The sequence below is a fragment of the Trachurus trachurus genome (assembly GCF_905171665.1).
Source record: "Trachurus trachurus genome assembly, chromosome: 17".
NCBI classification, from domain to species: Eukaryota; Metazoa; Chordata; class Actinopteri; order Carangiformes; family Carangidae; genus Trachurus; species Trachurus trachurus.
In genome coordinates, this window is record NC_139900.1 from 5,411,214 (window position 1) to 5,435,773 (window position 24,560).

The window sequence follows — 24,560 nt, forward strand, 5'->3', positions numbered from 1 at the left end:
TTGTATTATTATGACTTTTGTTCTTGTAAAATTATGACTTTTTTCTTGTAATATGACTTTTGTTCTTATGACTTTTTGTCATAATATTTTGACTTTTTTCTTGTAATATTGTGACTTTTTCCTCATAAAATTATTACTTTAACTGGTATTATTATGACTTTTGTTCTTGTAAAATTATGACTTTTTTATTGTAATATGACTTTTGTTCTTATAATATGACTTTTTCCTCATAATATTTTGACTTTTTTCTTGTAATATTGTGACTTTTTCCTCATAAAATTACTTTTTCTTGTATTATTATGACTTTTGTTCTTGTAAAATTATGACTTTTTTCTTGTAATATGACTTTTGTTCTTATGACTTTTTCCTCATAATATTTTGACTTTTTTCTTGTAATATTGTGACTTTTTCCTCATAAAATTATCTCTTTTTCTTGTATTATTATGGCTTTTTTCTCGTAAAACTATGACTTTATTCTCAAAGTCTGTGAATTTTCTTTTCTCAATGTGGCCCTAATACTCGAGAGAAGAAAAATGTGTCGTTAAAAAAAAAACAAAAGATGCCACTGCAGCTGTGGTCTTGACTGGTCTTGAGAGACAAGGACCAAGACCTTGGAAATGTGGTCTTGAGTTCCACAACACTAGAAGCTCCTGATTATTTTCATGATGATAAATCAAATGAGCGACAGGTCAAAGGTCGAAGGATTTGTCTGCAGCCAAGAGAGAAACCCTGCTGCTCTTTATTCTTCTCTCTAACACTGGATCTACAGCTGACGGTGATGTGCTGACAAGCAGTGTGGTGCAGGTGGTGGTGGTTGGGGGGGGTCAGGGGGGTCGGGGGGGTTGATGATGGTGTTTCCCTACCTGGTCGGCAAGCTTTCCCAGCCTGTGAGGCTACAGCAGCAAAGAGGGATGGAGGAGGAGGAGGAGGAGGAGGGAGGAAGGAAAGAAGGAGGGAAGGAGGGAAGGAAGGAGGGAGGGAGGACGGAGACAAAACCAGGTATGAGACATGTGGGCGGGGTTATGCATAAAACAAGGAAAGGAAGAGGAGGAGGAAAAAAACAAAAAAAACATCAAGATGGAAAAACACAGCAAAACAAAACAAAACGAGCAAATCAGAAGAAGAAGAAGAAGAACGTCCAGATGTTTGAGCCAGATGTTAGTGAGGTGGTTAGTTCACGGTTTAAAGTCTGGAGGATGAGTCTGTTTCATGCTGCTGGAAGAGACACAGTCCAGTTTCTATATGTTAAACATCAGTGAGTTTAATAGAAACTCAAGACGACGACTGGAATTAGATCCTGTGGAGCCGATAAAACATACAATATCATCCTTTTATTCCTCTTTGAACTTTAATTTGTGTTTTAGAAGAAAGTAAAAAGAATAAAAAACTGTGCAGAGAGAAGATGAGGAAACGACACATCTGCATCTCTTCACTCAACATCTGTCGGTTCTATTGTTTGTTTGTTTTTACACCTCTGAGCAGAAGATCAACAGGTTTCAGGTGAAAATCATCCAGCTCATTAAACATTCAACAGCAGAACGAGCCCACTGTCCCTGAACGCACCATCTCATCTCTCTGAGTGTTTCAACACAGAGAGTAAAACAGAAATACAACCGACAACACAAACACACAGAAGCTGACCTCCACCTGGCTGATCGGAGCATAAAGACTTATGGAGGCAGGAGGAAACCGTCGGCAACACGGACAAAAGACCTGGAATGAGTTCAGAACTTTTCTTTTCTATCTTGTGTTCGTTAGAAATATCATAACATTAAAACTGAGTTTATGAGCTCTGACATGAAGCTAAATTCAGACCGTCTCATCTTCTGTGTGAAGGTTTACAGCTTCTTTAGCAGCAGAGATGCATCGGCTGAACATCTGTATTGGCCGATATTCTCCTCATTGATCGGAAAATACGTCCGATGTGAAAAATTGTGCTGACTCGGAGGAGAAGCCTGTTTTTTCTCTTGTTTGTTGGGACGTGACTCTGCCGTGCACATTCAATTTTATTCAAGTTAAATGAGAGAAAATGTTGTTTTTTTGTGAGTAATGAAGATTTTTTTACACAAAAATGGAATAAACAACCAACATCGGCCAAATTGTTCTTATTTTAAAGATGAACTCCTGTCTCTCCTCCTCTGTGTCTCTAACCCTCCTCTCCTCCATGTGCATTTGTTTCCAACGAAGCCGGCGGTGAGAAATCAATCCATGGAGCGGTGGATAACGTTATTTATCATCTACCATGTTACCACCATGTGTATATCTGTGTAGTCTTATTTATCAGAGAGCCTCCATTCTCCCTGGAACTAGTTACTAGTCATTGATTTAACCAGAACTAGGACTCTGGAGCTGGAGACAAGGGACACATGGAGCTGAGTTCCTCTTTAAACATCTGTATCAGCCCAGAATGTGCATCGCTTGTTTGCAATTCCCTCCTCTAGTAACATCCTGGATGTTGTGTATCTGTCTTGTGTGGATGAGGAAGCAAACACCTGAGATACTGAAGGATGAACAGCTGTAAACACCATCACTGGCTCAGTTTCTGTTCTTCTTTTACTCAAAGGTTTTTACCTGCATGAAGATAGGAACCAGGCTCTAGTAAAAGGCCTCAGCTGACCTGATAACTATCGATCAGCAGCAGGCGAACACACACACACACACACACACACAGGAGGAGTGAGGAGGAGGAGCTGACCTGCAGACAGATGGCCAGGTTGACTCTGCAGCCGAAGGAGGTGCTGACGGCTCGGGGGTGCAGCCCCAGGTCCTTGAAGAGTTTGGAGAAGGACTGAGTCAGAGCGATCCGGGGCCGCTCCTCCGCCACCACCACGCAGGTCCTGACCCGGGACAAGTCCAGACCCCGAGCCTGAAGGAGGACCGAGACAAAGACGTCAGGAAGGGTTTCTCCACTAAGGACTTTCATAGTCAAATCTGATTCGTCAGGTTTTGATTTTAGTCGACTAATCGTTGCATCATGTTGTCGTTTCTCTCTTTGATTCATGATTTCATTTGCGTCTTTTTCTGCTCCGGAGGAAAGAGTTTATAACACCAGAATAAACAAATATAATTCTTCAGTTGGCGTTAGATAACAATAAGTGTCAACTTCTCACTAACCATGTAAAATGACTGTGCACTGTGCAGGTTTTGTCGTACAACTGTCGTGGCCTGCGTTTGGGCCGGAGCGCAGGGGACAGAGCTCGCCGTAGAGTAACTGACAACCTGCTTAACCACTGTGATATACTGTGTCTCCAAGAGACCTTCCTGTCAAAACAAGACCTTGGTCAGAATGAAGTTGTAAATTTACGACTTTATTCTTGTAAATTTACGACTTTATTCTCATAATGTTATGACTTTTGTCTCGTAGGAAATGTACGACTTTATTCTCGTAAATTTATGACTTTATTCTCGTAATGTTATGACTTTTTTCTCGTAAATGTTTTACTTTATTCTTGTAAATTTACGACTTTATTCTCTTAATGTTATGATTTTTTTCTCATAGGAAATGTACGACTTTATTCTTGTATATTTACGACCCCCCCTCACCTTGAGGGCGTCGGTCTGCAGGCCCAGGCCCTTGGTGCAGAGCTCCATGACGCTGTAGGAGCAGAACGTGTCTCGGACCTTGTACTGACTGACGGCAGAGAGCCAGAGAGCCGGGTTCACCTCCAGCTCCGAGGGAGGGATCAGGATGGACTGGTGACCTGAGTACACACTGGACACACACACACACACACAGGGGCCGGCGTGAGGAGGAGGAGGAGGTCAAACAAGCTCTTTAAAGGGATAGTTCAACATTTTGGCAAACTGGCCCATTGCCATAATCCCTATAGTCATATCGATGCAAGCTATTTTTGGAACGGCGGAGCAGACAACCGCAGAATGGGATTTCTTGGTTTCCCTCATCAAACTCATCAAATACACAATCCAACAACTCCACAACGCTCTGGTGGACAAGTTGTGACCTGCACATTCACCACGCTATGAGATAATAACAGAACGTTACCACACAGAGTTGTTTTAGAGGGAAATTCATGCAAAACCGCTGATGAGCGTTGCCTTCAGGGACAGTTTTTCATCAAGCAGTCTCTGTATTTCCCTCTAAAACAACTCTGTCTGGTAACGTTGTGTTATTATCTCATAGCGTGGTGAATGTGCAGGTCACAACTTGTCCACCAGAGCGTTGTGGAGTTGTTGGATTGTGTATTTGATGAGTCTGATGAGGGAAACCAAGAAATCCCATGAGCCTCCGTAGCGTAGCTCTGAGCAGCTCACAGCTCTGCTCCGCCGTTCTAAAAATAGCTTGCACCGACAATTAAAAGTAACAAACCAACTGCTATGACTATAGGGATTATGGCAATGGGCCAAATTGCCAAAATGTTGAACTATCCCTTTAAGGCGTGTGTGTGTGTGTGTGTGTGTGTGTGTGTGTCTGACCTGCAAAGGCACCAGAGGACGAAGCCCAGGCCGCAGTACGGGTCCAGGCAGATGGCCACCTCTCTGGACGGGTAGAGCTCACACTGCAGCTTGATGGAGCGGCAGAAGGCACTGGTGGCTGTGTGAGACATCTGCACACACACACACACACACACACACACACACACACACACACACACACACACACACACTTTATTAGCATCAAGAAACTAGTGGTGAAAACGTCAGCGTGTCACTCTTCTGCTCTGTTCATCTCCGTGATGTTTCCAAACTCAAAGGAGAAACAGGAAGTGCAGACTCACACACACTCACACAAAGAAAACCTGAAGGACAAATATGAAACACTGAGCCACGATTCACGAAAACAACAGTAACTGTACGTTCGCACCAAAAGCTTCTAAAGCGTCAAAATGCCAGAAGTCAATTCATTTTCAATGAGAACCTGGTGACCTGAGCGTCCAAAGCTTCCAAAGCGTCAAAAGGCTGAAAATATTTTGCCGTTTTGGAAGCTGCCTTGTCTGAAGCGCATCCTCAAGCGTTTTTGACGCTTTCACTGCAAAAACTCAAAATCTTTCCAAGAATATTTGTCTTATTTCTTGTCAAAATGTCTAATTTCTAGTCAAAACTAATCTCTTTCCACTTAAACTAAGACTCATCACCTAAAAATCAACTTGTTTTTAGATCATTTTCACTTGTTTCAAACTAATTTTCACTTGAAATAAGTAGAATAATCTGCCAGTGAAAGCATGTTTTTTGTGTTTGTAATAAGACAGAAAAACTTGCTCCACTATAAGATTTTTTTTTTTACTTATTTCAAGTGAAAATATGCTCGAAATAAGTAAAAAGTGTCTAAAAACAAACTACTTTTTATGTGATGAGTCTTATTTTAGGTATAATTAGATTAGTTTTGACTAGAAATGACATTTTGACTAGAAATAAGACAAATATTCTTGGTAAGATTTTGAGTTTTTGCAGTGTTGGAAACTTTTGGTGTGAATGCACAGTAAAACTTTGGGATGTTGATATGCTCCTGACATTTTATTATTTTAAACTCTAACTCTCAGTCTGAGCTGTGTTTACAGATGTGGAGGAAACCCTTTAATTTACAGGAAGCTAATTACGTGATAATGTCTAGAAACAGCCAAGAAATAATGATTGATTACAAGAACTTGGTGGAGAAAAATTGTGGCCTTACCCAAAAAAAACAAAAAAAAAACAGCTAATGATAGTGATTAGCTGATTAATTCATGTATTTTGTTTTTGATATTATGGTTTATGGTGAAAGCATCTTTAGGTTATTATAAAACAAGTGAAATAAAAATTCCACTGAGCGAAGCTGCAACTGTGAATTAAATAATAAAGATTTATCAGTTTAATTAGTTAATTAGTTGGGTCCTTTGAGAGCTGAGAAACAAAACAACACACACACACACACACACACACACACACACACACACACACACACACACACACACACACACACACACACACACACATTCTTGCAGCAGATGAATAGTGGCAGAGAAACAATGAGCTGAGAACAAGACGCTGGTTTGTTTTACTGCAGCAGGAATCAATAGCTGCTTTAATCTAGTTAAATGTCACCACTGTTTATTTACACACACACACACACACACACACACACACACACACTGACTAAACACAGACACATGTAGCTGCTGCTGATGATGAAGATGTGATCACACCGACGCCTTTTTGACCTTTAATCAGCTTCATGGTCAAAATCAGATCAATGCAGAGACAAAAACCGTCCAATCAGAGTCAGTTCACAGCGACACTGTTCAACAGCTGCTCTAATGGCCACTACACACACACACACAGAGAGTAGAGAGCTAACAGCTATTTATTAAGACCGTGGCAAAACAAGCTTAAAGGGACAGTTCAACATTTTGGCAAATTGGCCCATTGCCATAATCCCTATAGTCATAGCAGTAGGTTCGTTACCTTTAATTGTTGGTGCAAGCTGTTTTTAGAACGGCGGAGCAGAGCCGTGAGCTGCTCAGAGCTACGCTACGGAGGCTCATTATGGGATTTCTTGGTTTCCCTCATCAAACTCATCAAATACACAATCCAACAACTCCACAACGCTCTGGTGGACAAGTTGTGACCTGCACATTCACCACGCTATGAGATAATAACACAACGTTACCACACAGAGTTGTTTTAGAGGGAAATACAGAGACTGCTTGATGAAAAACTGTCCCTGAAGGCAACGCGCATCAGCGGTTTTGCATGAATTTCCCTCTTAAACAACTCTGTGTGGTAACGTTGTGTTATTATCTCATAGCGTGGTGAATGTGCAGGTCACAACTTGTCCACCAGAGCGTTGTGGAGTTGTTGGATTGTGTATTTGATGAGTTTGATGAGGGAAACCAAGAAATCCCATGAGCCTCCGTAGTGTAGCTCTGTGCAGCTCGCCGCTCTAAAAATAGCTTGCACCGACAATTATGGCAATGGGCCAATTTGCCAAAATGTTGAACTATCCCTTTTAGTTCAAGTTAAAAAGAAAAAAGAGTTGATTCTGGTTCCCGTCTCTGTTTCTGGGCCTTTAACTGTTTAATTGTTGTTGTGGTTTGTTACCAAGTGAAACGTATTTTACACGTTGTTTCCACTCAGAGGAGTTTCAGTCTTATAACTTAGAGGATCAGGGTCAGTGTGTGTGTGTGTGTGTGTGTGTGTGTGTGTGTGTGTGTGTGTGTGTGTGTGTGTGTGTGTGTGTGTGTGTGTGTGTGTGTGTGTGTGTGTGTACCTTGACTCCAGCGAGCATGCCGGTGGTGGAGACGCTGAAGTCCAGGTAGGCCAGGGTGTCGGGGTTGGACGGTTTATGCAGCAGAGGAGGTTTCTTCTTTGGCAAATCATCTGCAGGGAAAAAGAAACAAACGAACAGATACAGAGTTCACTCACTTATTGGCTATAAGTTATTTAACATATATGTACAGTATATATATACTGTGTGTGTGTAAGATGTGAAGGGTGTGGACACTTTAATGAGGAATTATCTGTTTAATAACAATGTGTTTTATTCTGTTTTCTTTTAGTGCTTTTTTAATTCCACTTTTAGAGTTTATTTGTCACATACAATAATACAGGATCACTGCAGGGAAATAATGTGTTCATATACTCCACTGACTGTGCAGTTAAAAACATGACAGGACAACAACATTCACGCTTCTTTTTTATTTTTAATTTTATTTCTCTTAACCCTTTAGGGGTCTGAGCCTATCCTGTTTTTGAATACTTTAGATTTTCCCCTTTATATACCATATAAAAAAATGTTTAACATGCACAACTTCATCTATATGATCTGATAATTCTTTTTTTCACTTTCAGCTGATTCGACCATTTTATCCAAAATATATGGAAAGAAACAACACCTGCCCCTCCTCCCCCGTCCCGCCGCGTCCCCCTGGAGAAATATTATATACTATAATAAAGTCAAATAAAAACTGGGAGAGAGTTTTAAATCTATTCTTTTACCTGTGTCCATGACGGGCGGCCATGTCCGGACGTCCACGGCGGCCGAGGCCTCCTTCGACCTCAGCAGCTTGGAGATGAGCTGTGTGGTCATCACACACACCGAGCGGCTCACCTGCAGCACACACACCAGACATCCCATCATATCACATCACATCACATTTCCCATTTTTGAGCTGTCGACTCCTCTTCCTCCTTCACTCCGTCTGGTAAAGCCGTTTGGTAAAGACTCGGACTGAGACACGACGAGGACAAACTGAACTTGATTCACTCTCGTTTGTCTATTTTTTATATTTACTGCAATGTGCCGTTACATAATACAAACTCAACCCTTACTGTGTTCTTTTCAAACCAATCATCGCACAGGAGATCAGTGTAAAACTCAATAATGTGCCATGTTCAGTGTACGGCAGCTTTTAAAAATAAACTTTTCAACTTAAATTTATTGAAATTGGTTATTTACCTTGTTATTTGTCTGAAAAACACAGCTTTAAAAACGTACATTTGCCTCCAGAACCATTAATAAATATGATATTTCTGTTTCTGTCAAATTAGTTTGGGACTCAGGGTGATAAAATAGAGACGCAGAGCCACGAAAAGGTTGAGAACCACTGAAATACTGTAAACAAACAAGAAAAACATGAAGAGACGAGACATTAAAACAAATCTGAGCTTCACTCAAACATGAACTTTACATCAGATTCACTGAATGAGCAGGAACATGTGACTTTTAATCTGTTGAAGGATTCTTGTTCCTAACTAAAGATCTTCTGCACATTTCGTGATAGAAACGATTGATCCAGTGGAGGAGGAAGATTCAACCTCATAAGTCACAACTCAGACTCTCGTTTCCTCCTGCAGACAAATTCATATCTGCACATCTTCTTTTTTAAAATTCTAACATTCCCATTTAGGTTTTAGCTCCGGATCAATAAATGCATTGAAACAGGTGGATGACAGCTTTTAGTTTTGCTCCATATAGCATAAAGGTACACGACTTTAAACCCACCTGTTGATTCCGTATAAATTGATGTCTTTTAATTTGCTGTTACTTACTTTTATTGACTAATTTTACTTATTTTCTGTGTTTTAAAGCAGAAGTAAGTGATATATTTGTGTTAATATAAGTCTTAAATAGTTATATCTTCCGACAGCAATCACTTACATAGAGTGTTTGGACCGAAACACGGGTCTGTCAGTCACTCTGCTCTGCTCTGAGCCGAAGAGAAAACATTTATCGTATCCTACAGTTTTTATCCAATGAGGAGAGAGAACGGCATGCAGGGCTGTGTGTGCAGCCAAGGAACGCCGTGAATGTGGCGACGTAGGGACGAGGACTGTTATGGTGCGTTCAAGGAAACTCGTATTTTTCCGACCGTGAGGTGGTACCAGTTCGATCTGGTACGAGTTCACCGGTCAGAAGTTACGAGTGGCCGTTATAGTGACTTTCAACGGTAAAACAGGTCGGAAAAACACGAGTGGGTTGCCTGAAACGCTACAAAGTCGTAAGTTGTGACTTGAAGCTGTAATTTACGATTTCAAAAGCCTGCCTGGAACGCAGCATTAGCGAAAACGACCGGACCACTGACTTCTGCTTTAACTTGTTTTATTAGTTTCATATGTTGGTATTTTATTGCATTTTATGTATTTTATGTCTTATGTGTGTTGTGTTTTTGTGTTTTCTGGGTTTTTACAGAGCTTTATAAATAAAGTTAGTATAAAAGTAGATGTTTATATTTGGGTCAAAACTTCAAATAAAACACAGAAAAAGAAGAAAATCTAGAGGTGTAATTGTGGCTGTGATTGTATTACTGATGTTGAGGGATGATGATGGGATGGATGCATGAACGTGTTTTACCTCCACGATCATCTTGACCGTCGGCAGCGTGGTGGCGATGTTCTGCAGGTGAGGCGGTCGCACCGTGATCGGCACACAGCCGGCGTAAAGGCAGCCGTAGAACGCCACGATGAGGTCGATGCCTGGAGGAGAGGAGAGGGGGAGGGGAGGAGGAGAGGAGAGGAGGAGAGGAGAGGAGAGGAGAGGAGAGGGGAGGAGAGGAAGAAGGAGAAGAAGAATGGAGAGGAGAGGAGAGGAGAGGAGAGGAGAGGAGAGGAGAGGAGAGGAGAGGAAGAAGGAGAAGAATGGAGAGGAGAGGAGAGGAGAGGAGAGGAGAGGGGGAGGAGAGGAAACAGGAGGAGAGGAGAGGAAAAGAAAAGTAAGGAGGAGAGAGGAGAGGAAAAGAAAGGAAAGGAAAGGAGGAGAGAGGAGAGGAAGAAGGAGAAGAATGGAGAGAAGAGGAAACAGGAGGAGAGGAGAGGAGAGGAGAGGAGAGGAGAGGAGAGGAGGAGGAAAAGAAAGTAAAGGAAATGAGGAGGAGAGGAGAGGAGAGGAGGAGAAGAATGGAGAGGAGAGGAGAGGAAACAGGAGGAGAGGAAACAGGAGAAGAATGGAGAGGAGAGGAGAAAGGAGAGGAGAGGAAAGGAGAGTAGAGGAGAGGAGAGGAAAAGAAAGGAAAGGAGGAGGAGAAGAAAAGAAAGGAAAGGACGAGAGAGGAGAGGAAAGGAAGGGAACACAGAAAGGAGGAGAGGAAAAGAAAAGAAAGGAGAGGAGGAGAGAGGAGAGGAAAGGAAGGGTACAAAAAGGAGAGGAAAAGAAAGGAAAGGAAAGGAGGAGAGAGGAGAGGAGGAAGAAGGAAAGGGGGGATGGAGGGAAGATGAGGATGAGGGGCAAAGTGAAGATAGGAAGAAGACAGAAGAGGAGAGGATAGACAGACAGAAAGAGGAGAAGAGGAGGAGGAACGGAGGAATAAACCAGGTCACACAGACTCGTTGAGCAGCAGGTTGAATATCGAGCTTTAAGACGATCTGTCTCCTCGTGTCCGGGAATTTGTCCCGCTCTTCCTGTTCGTCTTCATTTTCCCTGCGGCGCTATCTTTGGAGCACTATCTACTATCAAATACTTAAAGGGATAGTTCAACATTATGGCAAATTGGCCCATTGCCATAATCCCTATAGTCATAGCAGTAGGTTCGTTACCTTTAATTATCGGTGCAAGCTGTTTTTAGAACGGCGGAGCAGAGCCGTGAGCTGCTCAGAGCTACGCTACGAAGGCTAATGGGATTTCTTGGTTTCCCTCATCAAACTCATCAAATACACAATCCAACAACTCCACAACGCTCTGGTGGACAAGTTGTGACCTGCACATTCACCACGCTATGAGATAATAACACAACGTTACCAGACAGAGTTGTTTTAGAGGGAAATTCAGTGACTGTTTGATGAAAAACTGTCCCTGAAGGCAACGTGCATCAGCAGTTTTGCATGAATTTACCTCTCTGTCTGGTAACGTTGTGTTATTATCTCATAGCGTGGTGAATGTGCAGGTCACAACTTGTCCACCAGAGCGTTGTGGAGTTGTTGGATTGTGTATCATGTTCAGTGTACGGCAGCTTTTAAAAATAAACTTTTCAACTTAACATTTGTTGAAATTGGTTATTTACCGTTAAGAGAGTTCATAAATCTGAAGCTGTTTGTTACACATATCTGGAAAACACAGCTTTAAAACGCATATTTGCCTTTAGAACCATTAATAAATATAATATTTCTGTTTCTGTCAAATTAGTTTGGGACTCAGGGTTGATAAAATATACGCAAAGCCCCGAAAACACCGATAAATATAAGAAAAACATGGAGAGACGAGACATTAAAACAAATCCAGTGTGAATTTCTATTACATAAAATAACATAAAATGTCAGATTCTCCTCAAATAAAGATCTAAAGGCTCCAAACCAGACTTTATGTTTAACTAGAGTTTCCATTTCTGTGCAGCTTTTATTTTGAAACTCCCTGTGAGCCTGTGTTTGCAGCTTTTATTTTGAAAGTCCCTGTGTTGTTTACCTGGAGGGTAGACCAGAGCCACGTGGTCTCCGTCCTGCAGGTGGGCCCGCTCAGCCAGCATGCCGGCGATCTTCTCCGCTCGCTTATGCAGCTGCACGCACGTCAGAGAGCTGGCTATCGTCCCCTGGATGAGGCCACACACACACACACACACACACACACACACACACAGACACACACAGACACACACACACACACACACACACACACACACACACACACACACACACACACACACAGATAAATGACTGACACGTTCAATCAGCAGATGTCATGTCATATTTTCTGTTGCAGCATCTCGAGGCCGAGCAGCTGTAAACAAGCCAGTGCATCATATTGACATTATGCAGATGAACACACACACACACACACACGCACACACACACACACACACACACACACAACCGGCTCACACACTGTCTCTCTCACACACACACAGATATACACACAAACTGCACCACAACACAACATGATTCTCGCTCCTCTTCACACCTGTCGCACTAAACAACAAACCCTCCAGACAAACACACTGTTTTATTCATGTGAATCGCGTGTGTGTGTGTGTGTGTGTGTGTGTGTGCATGTGTGTGTGTATGTGTGTGTGTTACCCTGGAGTTGAGCAGTGTGTAGAGGACGTGGTCCGGCGTGGTCTGGGCTCTCCACTGTAACACCTCAGACAGGAAGAGGAACTGGAAGACACAGGAAACAACACAGGACCAGTCAGACTGGGCGGCCACACGCACACACACGACAGACACACACACACACACACACACACGACAGACAGACACACACGCACACACACACACACACGACAGACACATCCATACATGTAGCATGTGCACAGTGGAAATATCAACTATTATCGTATAAACACAGTGAATATATTTAATTATGCATGTTAATACTTCCCATCATGCTTTGCACCACGTGGGTTCAAATTAATGTTTAAACTAGCTCCTTTATCCTCTAGTTCAGAGAACAGTGACATGTTTTACACAGAGATGTTGAAGTGTATTGCATTCACTTGAATAATAAAAAAAAAAAATTTACTTCGAAAAACTGGAGGAAAAAAATTACCATGAAAAACAGAAAAAAAATTTGTCAGAAAAAAACCCAAAAATAAAATTACTTAGAAAAACTGAAAAAATAAATTACTCAAGTGAATGCAATATGCTTCCGTAGATGTGTAACAGTCACTTCAGTCAAGTTGAACTGAATTGAACTCAACCAGCTCCAACTTTACAACAACTGATGGAATTTTGAAGTTTTGTTGAACCTGGGAAATTGAGATTGAAACAGTCTGAAGAAGAGTTTCCTGCTAACAAACCAAACATCACCACAGTTTTTTTTTTTTTTTTTTTTATACCAGAGAGAACAGTTCCAACTCTGAGACCAATAAACAAAAAAATAAAAATAAAAGTGAAGCCTCGGTCCAAACAACCTGCTCATAACAACGTTTCCCTCAAACCAGCTCTTTCTCTCCACGGGCGTGTTTAGTAGTTCCTTGTAGCTATTAGCTAACAGCTGCACCATGACTCTGACATATTATAAATCAACTCTTTGTGGTAACGTTGTGTTATTATCTCATAGCGTGGTGAATGTGCAGGTCACAACTTGTCCACCAGAGCGTTGTAAAGTTGTTGAATTATTGTGTATTTGATGAGTTTGATGAGGGAAACCAAAGAAATCCCATTAGCCTCTGTAGCGTAGCTCTGAGCAGCTTGCGGCTCTGCTCCTCCGTTCTAAAAAATAGCTTGCACCGACAATTAAAGGTAACGAACCTACTGCTATGACTATAGGGATTATATGGCAATGGGCCAAGTTGCCGAAATGTTGAACTATCCCTTTAACATTAGGGGTATTGAGAGATAACTCAACAGATACAGTGATGTTTAAAGAAATATAAATGGAAAATGGAGAATAATTAAATTTCTGGCGGTGATTTATGATGCACTAGAGAGAGAGAGGTTGATATGAGTGGAGACGGGGAAGATAACAAGGTTTCATACTTTACAACAAACGGCATCAGAGAGACGAGAGGAGAGAAGGAGAGAAGGAGAGAGGGAGATGGAAATTTGAGAAGGGAGGAGAGAACAAATCAAGAGAGAGACAGAGAGAGAGTTTGTTTCTGGCCTCATGAATTTTTCAAGATTTGCTGCTGAGCGCTGAGTTGCAGGGAGTGTAATTCATGCCTCTTAGTTTTGCTCTACCACAGAAAGTCAGTTTTATTTCTCTCCGTGTGTGTGTGTGTGTGTGTGTGTGTGTGTGTGTGTGTGTGTGTGTGTGTGTGTGTGTGTGTGTGTGTGTGTGTGTGTGTGTGTGTGTGTGTGTGTGTGTGTGTGTGTGTGTGTCAGCCACCGCAGAGTAAATGGACCTTCCTGTGTCTGTCACGTCTGGTCGCTCTCCTCTCAGGCTGCGTCTGATTGGTTTCTGCTGCTCTGAGTCGGAGCTTTTACACTTTTGACTGAATTAAATTAACTTTTAAGTTTTCAACCACACAGCGACTTCCTGTTTCGTTTCCTATTTTCCAGTCAAAAAACACCACGGTTTAGGTTTAAAGAGAAGTCCAACACAGTGGTCAATATGAGTCAGTGCTGTTTAACATCTTCACAGAAAACAACCAAACTACATTAATTATATTTTAGGGGGAAATCAATTAGTAATGACATTAGTTGATCAGTTGTTTCATTAATTGTTGCTAAATGCTAAATATTAGCAGATTGACTCAGATTTGAGTCATATCTTATGTTAGTGTAATGTGGAATATTGGACTTTATGTGATATTCACTCGTTTTTTTTAGCTCTGCTTTGGTCTCCTCCTCCTCCTTTTCCTCCTTATCTTCCCCCTCCTCCTCCTTCTCTTCTTCCTCTTCCTCCTCCTCCTCTCCTTCCTCCCCCATCTCCTCCTCTTCTTTCTCCTTCTTCTCTTCTTCCTCGTCTTCCTGTCTCCTCCTTCCCCTCCTCTTTCTTTTCCTCTTCCTCTCTTTCCTCCCCCATCTCCTCCTCATCTTCTTCCACCTTCTCTCTTTCCTCTTTGTCCTTCCCTTCTTCCTCCTTCCCTTCCTCTTCCTCTTACTATTCTTCCTTCTCTTCTTTCTCCTCTTCCTTCCTCTTCTTCTGTCTCCTTATCTTCCTTCTCCTCCTCTTCCTCTTACTATTCCTCCTTCTTTTCTTCCTCCTCTTCTTTCCTATTCCTTCCTCTTCTTCTGTATCCTTCTCTTCCTTCCCCTCCTCTTCCTCTTACTATTCCTCCTTCTTTTCTTCCTCTTCTTTCCTATTCCTTCCTCTTCTTCTGTATCCTTCTCTTCCTTCTCTTCCTCTTCCTCCTTCTCTTATTTCTCCTATTCCTTCCTCTTCCTCCTCCTCCTCCTCCTCCTCCTCCTCCTCTCAACCCTCTGGAGGAGAGAGAGATCTTTCTTTTCCCCTGCAGCCTGGATGAAAACATCACTCAGCTGCTTGTCGTCTCCACTCGGAGCTTTTTCATAAAACTTTCATCGGAGCAAATGAGCGTCTGTTTCCTCTGCAGCTGCTCTGCTTCCTGCCTCCGTTACCAACACAACCGCTTCACTCTGATCCCGTCACAGCTCCGCCGCTCAGCATCGACCGACACTGTGACGTAGCACCGTCCTTCAACTACCAAACTGGAAAATGAATAAAAATAAATGATATAAAATAAATGATAAAAATCCACTAATATAAAAACTCTCATTTCAAACACAAATAACATCTTCAGTCGTCTCTCACTCTGAGACTCTGAAAAAGTAATAACAGTTACTACTTTTCCCAAAAAGTGACTGAGTTAGTAACTGAATTACTACATTATAAGAGTAACTAATTACCAGGAAAAGCAACTATTGTGTTACTTTTTTCTAAAATGCTCATATAGTATGTCAAATTACTTGACTTCCCTCTCGAACCTCCCATTTATCTGATAAACACTTTTTTACGACCAGTTGATGGACTGAAAAAAAATGTGTGTACAACGTAAACACTTTAACAGGTGTATTATTATTATTTTGTGACGAGACTTCTTGAGTCAATATACGTTGCATTTTAATGTCAGTAACAGTAACGGTAACAGTAACAGTGTTGTAACGGGGAAAGAGTAACTTTTTTGATTAGTCGTTATTTTATACCGCCGTTATTATGTTTTAACGTGATGACGGCGCATGATGCGTTCAGGGTTACATCATAGGACATAGAGTATGATTGCACTAATCATACTCTATTGCATTGATATTTCTTTGATAAAATATATATCTATATCATACATAGATATATAAACAGTATTTTTGGCACCTTGCATGTATGTCAAGGGGGGAGTTGTGGGTTCTACAAGTGAATACCACCATAGAACTGCAGCTTTTTGAACGCATTAGTGATATTCACTTGTAGAACCCACAACTCCCCCCTTGACATACATGCAAGGTGCCAAAAATACTGTTTATATATCTATGTACGATATAGATATATATTTTATCAAATAAATATCAATGCAATAGAGTATGATTAGTGCAATCATACCCTATGTCCTATGATGTAACCCTGAACGCATCATGCGCCGTCATCACGTTAAAATGCGTTCAAAAAGCTGCAGTTCTCTGGCGGCCACTGGGGGCTGGTGCCAGAAGTGAACAACTCTCCATTGACCCCCATGTTAAAATAGCCGACTTTACAGCTTAAAATCATGGTACATTTTTTGTTTTTGGTTCTCTACCGATAGTTTCCACCTCCACGAACACTCCATATACTCCAAATATGGAAAGTAGACTTCCACTACAATCCAAGATGGCGCAGTTCAAATGCCCATAGTAGGATCACAAAACAGACTACCCCAAACCAATGGGTGATGTTATGGGTGCTACGTCCATTCTTTTTACAGTCTATGATGTATGTATGTAAATAGTATCTGTGTCTTTATATGTCACTGTCTTGGAGTTATGTTTATATCCTGAGGTTTCTCCAATTTTTCTCTGTTAAAAGGGTTTTCCTGGGAGTTTTTCCTCAGTGGATGTGAGGGTCAGAGGGCAGAGGATGTTGTTATGATGCTGTTTAAAGCCCTGTGAGACAAACTGGTGGTAAAAACCTATGTTATATGTCTGCACCTTAAAACCAAGATAACTTCTCTGTGTGTTATTTAGCAGTAAATATGTTTTCAGATTCAGATTCAGTCCTTTAAATGATGAAATAAACAGTTTCAGATTCAGTGTCTGTGACAGTAAATCATCCTATTAACTCAGTTTACAAAAAAAAAAAACACAACTCTCCAAATTTTCCAACTATGAATAAAACTTTCCTCCTTTCTCTCTTTTCCAACTTTATTTACAACACTGACTCCACCAGTCTCAGCTGTATCTGTACACACCCAGTTCACCATATTTATATTATCTGCAGCCACAGCTCAGGGTCAGGTACAGAGACAGAAACCTGTGACAACAACAACAACCACACTGAATGAAGTCGTGTGTGACCGTGGGTTCAACCTGCAGAGCTCCACTGAAGCCCCAGATAAAATAAACTGGAAGCTGCCTGCAGATAAACTCATGTTATCTCTATGAGAGAGAGAGGACCGGCATGTTAAACACCAGCACAAAGAGCCGACTGTCTGCAGCGTGTGTGTGTGTGTGTGTCAGTGTGTGTGTGTGTGTGTGTGTGTGTGTGCGCCCAGGCTGTAGATAGGAATCTGTCTCCTGTAGCGGAGTTGCATCAGTTTGCTGCTGTTGGACTCTGTCGTAGTCGTTGTAGCAACATCTGCTGAAACATCTGGATATAATAATATATAATCTATAATAAATATAAATAGACGTAAAGACTCGTGTTGCAGCTGTAACAGAGTCAAGTCGACCTCCACCGGACAAACATGAGAGGAGCAATCTGAGAAGACACATTCAAAGTGAATCGCATTACACTCTATGAGATTACACACACATACACACATACACACACGGTCTCAACAAACAGAGGAGCGACTGCCGCCCAACAGGAGCTCACTCACTCACTCACTCACTCAGAGGGTTTGGTTTTCACACAGGAGGAGGTGGAGGTTCCTCAGGAATGACATGGATGGATGGAGGTTAAGTAAATGGATATGTACTGTATGTATGACTCAAGCAAATCAACCTGAGCTCCTGTTCTTCCCCTTAAACTCCAGATTCAGCTCCAGCGTTTTCATCCAAAAACCTCATTCTGACTCTTCTTAAAGCTGCAGTGACTCGGTATCGGAAAGTAGAAGTGACGGAGGTATGAAACAAAACAGGAAGTTGTTTCACCAACCGCTGAAGACGACTCTCATGCTGCGATTTCTGACTTCAAAGCGTTGGAGACGCACCACTACGCCAGAATAACCAAAGTAAAACATGGCCGACCGAGACGGACTTCGCATTCAAAGTGCTTCATGTAGCGAAGACATTAAAACAACACAAAGGACACAAAAACTATTAAAAAAAAGGAAAAACAGGGTTCCTACACATCTGAAATTTAAAAATTCCCTACTTTTTTCAGACCCTAATTTCCAGAGTTCTCGGTTAAAAAAAAATTAAATAATTTGTGACATTTGAGTAATTAGATGTGTATCATGTAAATAAATTATGCAATTAATGATTTGTTTTCATTATTCTGAATTTGTATGCCATTATGTTAATTTCTAGGAGATTGTAGCTAGGTACAATAGCATAGCAATAATTAACCCAAATAACTTCACATAAGACCAAACCCAGATAAGTATTAAGACAAATATAATTCTATACAATAGTTTCCATTTTCCATACATTTCCAGACCTGGAAATGTATACAATCAAATTGCATACTAGCCATACTTTTGTAGGAACCCTGGAAAAAGGGAAGCATTTTTAAAATAATGAAAAAGATCATTTTAAATCAAAGAGAAAAATCTGGTCATCTAAAACTGTATTTCATAACGTTTTAATGCATTTTGGCATTCAGAAATGCATTTTAATCGATGTTTTACTAATTATTTTCTCCGACTTTCTCGAGTGGAAGAGCTCCGACATGACTCACAGACTGGCTGGTGCAGCAGCCCAGTGTGTCGTGGCAGTGGAGCTGGTTGTTATGAGGGGTTTGTCTCTTGGTGTCAGCGTCTACAGTGTGTGTGTCTGTGTGTGTGTGTATGTGTATGTGTGTGTGTGTGTGTGTGTGTATGTGTGGTTATCAACGACATTTCAGCCCAAGACAGGAAGAGAATCCGTTATGTCAGTGACGCTCTACCTCAGTTATTCTCTTCTTCCTCTATAATATTAACACATCAACAGTCAGTGGCGTCATCTCAACACACTCCACATCAGACTCTTTGCTTCGTTACAACAGGTCGACCACCAAACTAACTCTACTCCGTTCATCTTTAAATCTCTCAGTCGACGTTTGCACCAAATTGCTAGAAAATCCACCTCAAAAGTTTTCAAGATGTTGCGTTCACGAGCTCTGGACGTTTGAGCCTCATGACGTCACCTTTAAACCAATGTGACAAAGTTATTATCAATAATTATAAAGTGGAAAGGTGAAATCCGGCGATCTGATTGGTTGTTAACGGTGGTATAATGAGCATATACCACGGCTACTATTCTAAAGCCTTATCACAGCACAGGCTGCATATCACTCCGCGTCAGGCACGTATGACTGGTATGAATGGAAGTTGTTGTCATGTATCCATGACAACGGACTTGTTGCAGTCCGTAGCCAAAGACAGTTGATGTTTTTACGATGTTAAAAAATGGACTAAAGTAGTTGAATTCACATGTTTAAGGTGAACTTTCACCTCCAGAGGGTTAACAATGGTAGAGGATTGAGCAGTGACAGAGGAAAAGACGAGATGCAGAGCTACTTGGAGCTAACGTCCGGAGAGGTGGGACTATTTTTCTCCACAGTGTGGCTATTTTATTGGGTAATATGTATTTCTGGTTGAATAAAACTACATGAAATTGATTGCGTATCCTTCTTTCATATTGCCGTCATTGGTAACCGTTTTATAAAAGCAATATATCACTCCAGTCCGTGGTATATGCTCATTATACCATGACTAAGGGCCGTTGTTCGGCCCGACGCGAAGTGATATATTGCTTATATGATCATGAAGAAACTGAGACAAACGCTGCATGTGTGTGATGTTTATGATGAGGATGATGAGGATGAAGATGAAGATGATGATGGTGATGAAGATGATGATGGTGAAAACCAGCACAGCCCCCTCTCACACACACCTTCCTTGCCTGGTCATTGTCTTCGATCTGACCCAGATCGCGGCCGCTGGCCTGAGCGATCCGCTTCCCCGACACCAGGTTCCCCACCATGACCGAGGCCGGCCCGATCTCTGAGGAGGAGGAGGAGGAGGAGGAGGAGGGGGAGGAGGAGGGGGAGGAGGAAGGAGGAGGAGGAGGGGAGAGGAGGAGAGAGGAGGAGAGAGGAGGGGAGAGGAGGGGGAGGAAGAGGAGGAGGAGGAGGGGGGGGAAGAGGAGGAGGAGGAGGAGGAGGAGGGAGGAGGAGGAGGAGGAGGAAGAAGAGGAGGAGGAGGAGGAGGAGGAGGAGGAGGAGGAGGAGGAGGAGGAGGGAGGAGGAGGAGGGGGAGGAGGAGGAGGAGGAGGAGGAGGAGGAGGAGGAGGAGGAGGAGGAGGAGGAGGAGGAAGAGGAGGAGGAGGGTGGGGGAGGAAGAAGAGGAGGAGGAGGAAGAGGAGGAAGGAGGAGGAGGAGGAGGAGGAGGAGGAGGGGAGAGGAGGAGGAGGGGGAGGAGGAGGAGGAGGAGGAGGAGGAGGAGGAGGAAGAGGAGGAGGAGGGTGGGGGAGGAAGAAGAGGAGGAGGAGGAAGAGGAGGAAGGAGGAGGAGGAGGAGGAGGAGGAGGAGGGGAGAGGAGGAGGAGGAGGAGGAGGAGGAAGGAGGAGGAGGGGAGAGGAGGAGGAGGAGGAGGAGGGGAGAGGAGGAGGAGGAGGAGGAGGAGGGGGAAGAGGGGAGGAGAGAGGAGGAAGAGGGGAGGAGGAGGAGGGTGTGGGAGGAAGACGATGAAGATGTGAGGAGCAGATTAAACATCTTTCTGTCTGTCTTTCTTTTTTCCTCATCGCCTGTCTTTCTTTTTACTGTCTGTCTGTCTTTCTCTCCGATTTCTGTCTTTCCTTATTTTTTTGTCTCTCTATCTTTCTATCTTTTTTTCTGTCTGTCTTTCTCTCTTTCGGTCTTTTTCGGTCTTTCTTGCTGGCCGTTCTTTCTTTGTTTCTGTCTGCCTGTCTTTCTTGCTTTTTGCTTTTTTTCTGTCTGTCTTGCTTTTTTCTGTCTGTCTGTCTTTCTCTCTTTCTTTCTATTTTCTGTCTTTCTTTATTTTTTCTCTCTCTATCTTTCTGTCTTTCTTTCTTTTTCTTTTTTTCTGTCTGTCTGTCTTTCTCTCTTTCTGTCTTTCTTGCTGGCCGTTCTTTCTTTGTTTATTTCTTTCTTTCTGTCTGCCTGTCTTTCTTTCTCCTTTTTTTGTCTGTCTTTCTTTTTTCTGTCTGTCTGTGTTTCTCTCTTTCTTTCCTTATTTTTTCTGTCTCTCTATCGTTCTGTCTTTCTTTCTTTTTTCTGTCTGTCTGTCTTTCTTGCTGGCCGTTCTTTATTTCTTTCTTTTTCCTTTTTTCTGTCTGTCTTTCTTTTTCCTTCTTTCTTAATGTCTTTCTTTTTTCTGTCTGTCTGTCTTTCTCTCTTTCTTTCTATTTTCTGTCTTTCCTTATTTTTTCTCTCTCTATCTTTCTGTCTTTCTTTTTCTTTTTTTCTGTCTGTCTGTCTTTCTCTCTTTCTGTCTTTTTTCTGTCTTTCTTGCAGGCCGTTTTTTCTTTGTTTGTTTGTTTCTGTCTGCCTGTCTTTCTTTCTTTTACCTTTTTTCTGTCTTTCTTTCGTTTTCCTTTTTTCTGTCTTTCTTTCTTTTTCCTTTTTTCTGTCTTTCTTTTTCCTTCTTTCTGTCTGTCTTTCCTTCTTTTTTCTGTCTTTCTTTATTGTCTGTTTGTCTTTCCTTCTTTTTTCTGTCTTTCTTTTTTTGTCTGTTTGTCTTTCTTTCCTTCTTTCTTTCCCTCTGTCTTTCCTTCTTCCAGCATCTGTACCTGGTTGTTTCTGCCGTGGTTTGGGCAGGTTGGTGACGCAGGTGTGTGGACACATCAGCACGTTGCAGGGGTGCAGCGCCCCCTCCAGGAACAGCTGCTTGGTCTCCGACAGGTGGATGCCCCCCAGCGGCGTCTTGGGCAGCGTGTTGGACGGCACCAGAGCCAGGCAGTAGACCCCCACCTGGTGGATACCGTCTATCGCCTGGAGGGGGGGTAGAACAGAATAGAAAAGGTTGTTTGGTTTCTTTTAGACAAAACAGGATTTATTCAGTTTCTCATGATTTAAAGGGACAACGAGGAGTTTCTCCATCGGCAGAACGAAAAATTCCGCGACAATAAAAAAGTCTTTTAACACTTTACTTGAAGGTATCGTCATAAGAGTGACATAACACTGTCATGAACGTGTCATAAACATTATGTCAATGTCATAACGTTGTCATTAAAGCAGAAGTAAGTGATATATTTGTGTTAATATAAGTCTTAAATAGTTATATCTTCCGACAGCAATCACTTACATAGAGTGTTTGGTCTGAAACACGGGTCTGTCAGTCACTCTGCTCTGCTCTGAGCCGAGGAGAAAACATTTATCGTATCCTACAGTTTTTATCCAATGAGGAGAGAGAACGGCATGCAGGGCTGTGTGTGCAGCCAAGGGACGCCGTGAATGTGGCGACGTAGGGACGAGGACTGTTATGGTGCGTTCAAGGAAACTCGTTTTTTCCGACCTGTGAAGTCGTACCAGTTCGATCTGGTACATAGACTGTACAAAAAGACGTAGCCTACTGGTACGAGTTCACCGGTCGGAAGTTACGAGTGGCCGTTATAGTGACTTTCACCGGTAAAACAGGTCGGAAAAACACGAGTGGGTTGCCTGGAACGCTACAAAGTCGTAAGTTGTGACTTGAAGCTGTAATTTATGATTTCAAAAGCCTGCCTGGAACGCAGCATTAGCGAAAACGACCGGATCACTCACTTCTGCTTTATAAGTGTCATTCGGTTTTTTGTGGTTAGGTTTAGGGTTAAGGTTAACCGAAAAAGAGGAAAAAGGAAGGAAAAGGAAAAAGAGAGAAAGACTGACAGACAGAAAAAAAGAAAAAGAAAGAAAGACAGAAAGATACTGTAGAGACAAAAAAATAAAAAAAGACAGAAAAAAGAAAGAAAGAGAGAAAGACAGACAGACAGAAAAAAGAAAGACAGTGAGGAAAAAAGAAAGACAGAAAGAAAGAAGGAAAAAGAAAGAAAGAAAGACAGACAGAAAAAAGGAAAAAGAAAGACAGGCAGAAAGAAAGAAAGAAAGAAAGAAAGAAAGAAAGAAAGAAAGAAAGAAAGAAAGAAAGAAAGAAAGAAAGAAAGAAAGAAAGAAAGAAAGAAAAAACGGCCAGCAAGAAAGACAGACAGACAGAAAAAAAGAAAGAAAGACAGAAAGATGGAGAGACAGAAAAAATAAGGAAAGAAAGAGAGAAAGACAGACTGACAGAAAAAAGAAAGACAGACAGTGAGGAAAAAAGAAAGACAGACAGAAAAAAAGGAAAAAGAAAGAAAGACAGGCAGACAGAAAGAAAGAAACAAAGAAAGAACGGCCAGCAAGAAAGACAGAAAAAATACAGAAAGAGAGAAAGACAGACAGACAGAAAAAAAAGAAAAATAAAGAAAGACAGAAAGATAGAGAGACAAAAAAATAAGGAAAGACAGAAAAAAGGAAGGAAGAGATAAAGACAGTTTCGCAACGAGTCATGAGAATAACGCCGCCGAATCGCCGTTTATGGTGGGAACTACGACGGTATCTGATCGTCTTCGAACCTCTGACTTTAATTCTTGATGAATGAAAACATGAGTCTGTCTTGCGCCGGTCAAATAATTTCACGGTGCGCGGAGGCTCATAAATGTAGTGTAGTGTGAAAGCACTTCGCTTTTCCAAAACTCCTCCTCGTTGTCCCTTTAATGAAGTGACTCCTGTCGTAAAAGACGATGTAGAGACTAGGGATGTCGCGATAACTTGTTTTCGCAATGAACCGCGGTATTAAACGCCACAATTAATTAATCGTCACGATTCCGGTATACCGTCACTTTCCAAAAAAGATTATGTCGGAACCATATCGGCAAATACGCACCAAAATAAAGGTAAATGCACAGATACAGTACTGGTTTAAATGATGTTAATTTTCCTAATGTAACATTGAATTGGTAGGAATTTAAATGTTAGTGTATCATTTGTAATAAAAAAAAACTATTAATAGATTAATTACTTTAATATTAACCTAATTATTCTGTGTAAATAATTAGTAATGTAATTATATATATATATTTTTTTTTACTATTTTCATTAGATTTTACACATTCATAGTGTTGTGAAATTAATTAATGTATAATAATTGTGATAATCGTAATACCGTGATTATTTCTCTGACAACAATCGTACCAAGAAAATGTATAATCATGACATCAGTAGTACTAGAGATGTATTCATTCATTCCTCTGATTATTCACTGTTTCCCCTGAAGCTGGTAATGTTCATTTCACGGTGATGTGAACGCCGCCGACTGTGTCTGAGAGACCAGACGAGCGAAATGAAAAACACAGACGGACGGAATATCTGCGACGGTGGAGGGATAGAGAGATCTGGTTTTACTGCAGCCGTAAAAATGCAGACGGCTTTTATA

At 41.7% G+C, this 24,560-nt stretch overlaps 1 protein-coding gene across 3 annotated transcripts in view; it reads right to left on the reverse strand.

Moving 5' to 3' along the window:
- The window catches only part of LOC311001028 (disco-interacting protein 2 homolog C-like), a 208,534-nt gene that overhangs the window by 7,775 nt on the left and 176,199 nt on the right, over positions 1 to 24,560 (reverse strand). For all 3 annotated transcript variants that reach the window (XM_083991982.1, XM_083991980.1, XM_083991981.1), the window contains 11 exons: positions 21,901 to 22,102; positions 20,044 to 20,153; positions 12,436 to 12,516; positions 11,828 to 11,951; positions 9,788 to 9,909; positions 7,933 to 8,044; positions 7,205 to 7,314; positions 4,435 to 4,565; positions 3,544 to 3,712; positions 2,696 to 2,866; positions 864 to 893 (listed from right to left, as the gene is read on the reverse strand). In XM_083991982.1, coding sequence (XP_083848108.1) covers positions 864 to 893; positions 2,696 to 2,866; positions 3,544 to 3,712; positions 4,435 to 4,565; positions 7,205 to 7,314; positions 7,933 to 8,044; positions 9,788 to 9,909; positions 11,828 to 11,951; positions 12,436 to 12,516; positions 20,044 to 20,153; positions 21,901 to 22,102 — 1,362 coding nt within the window. The remainder of the gene's footprint in view (positions 1 to 863; positions 894 to 2,695; positions 2,867 to 3,543; positions 3,713 to 4,434; positions 4,566 to 7,204; positions 7,315 to 7,932; positions 8,045 to 9,787; positions 9,910 to 11,827; positions 11,952 to 12,435; positions 12,517 to 20,043; positions 20,154 to 21,900; positions 22,103 to 24,560) is intronic.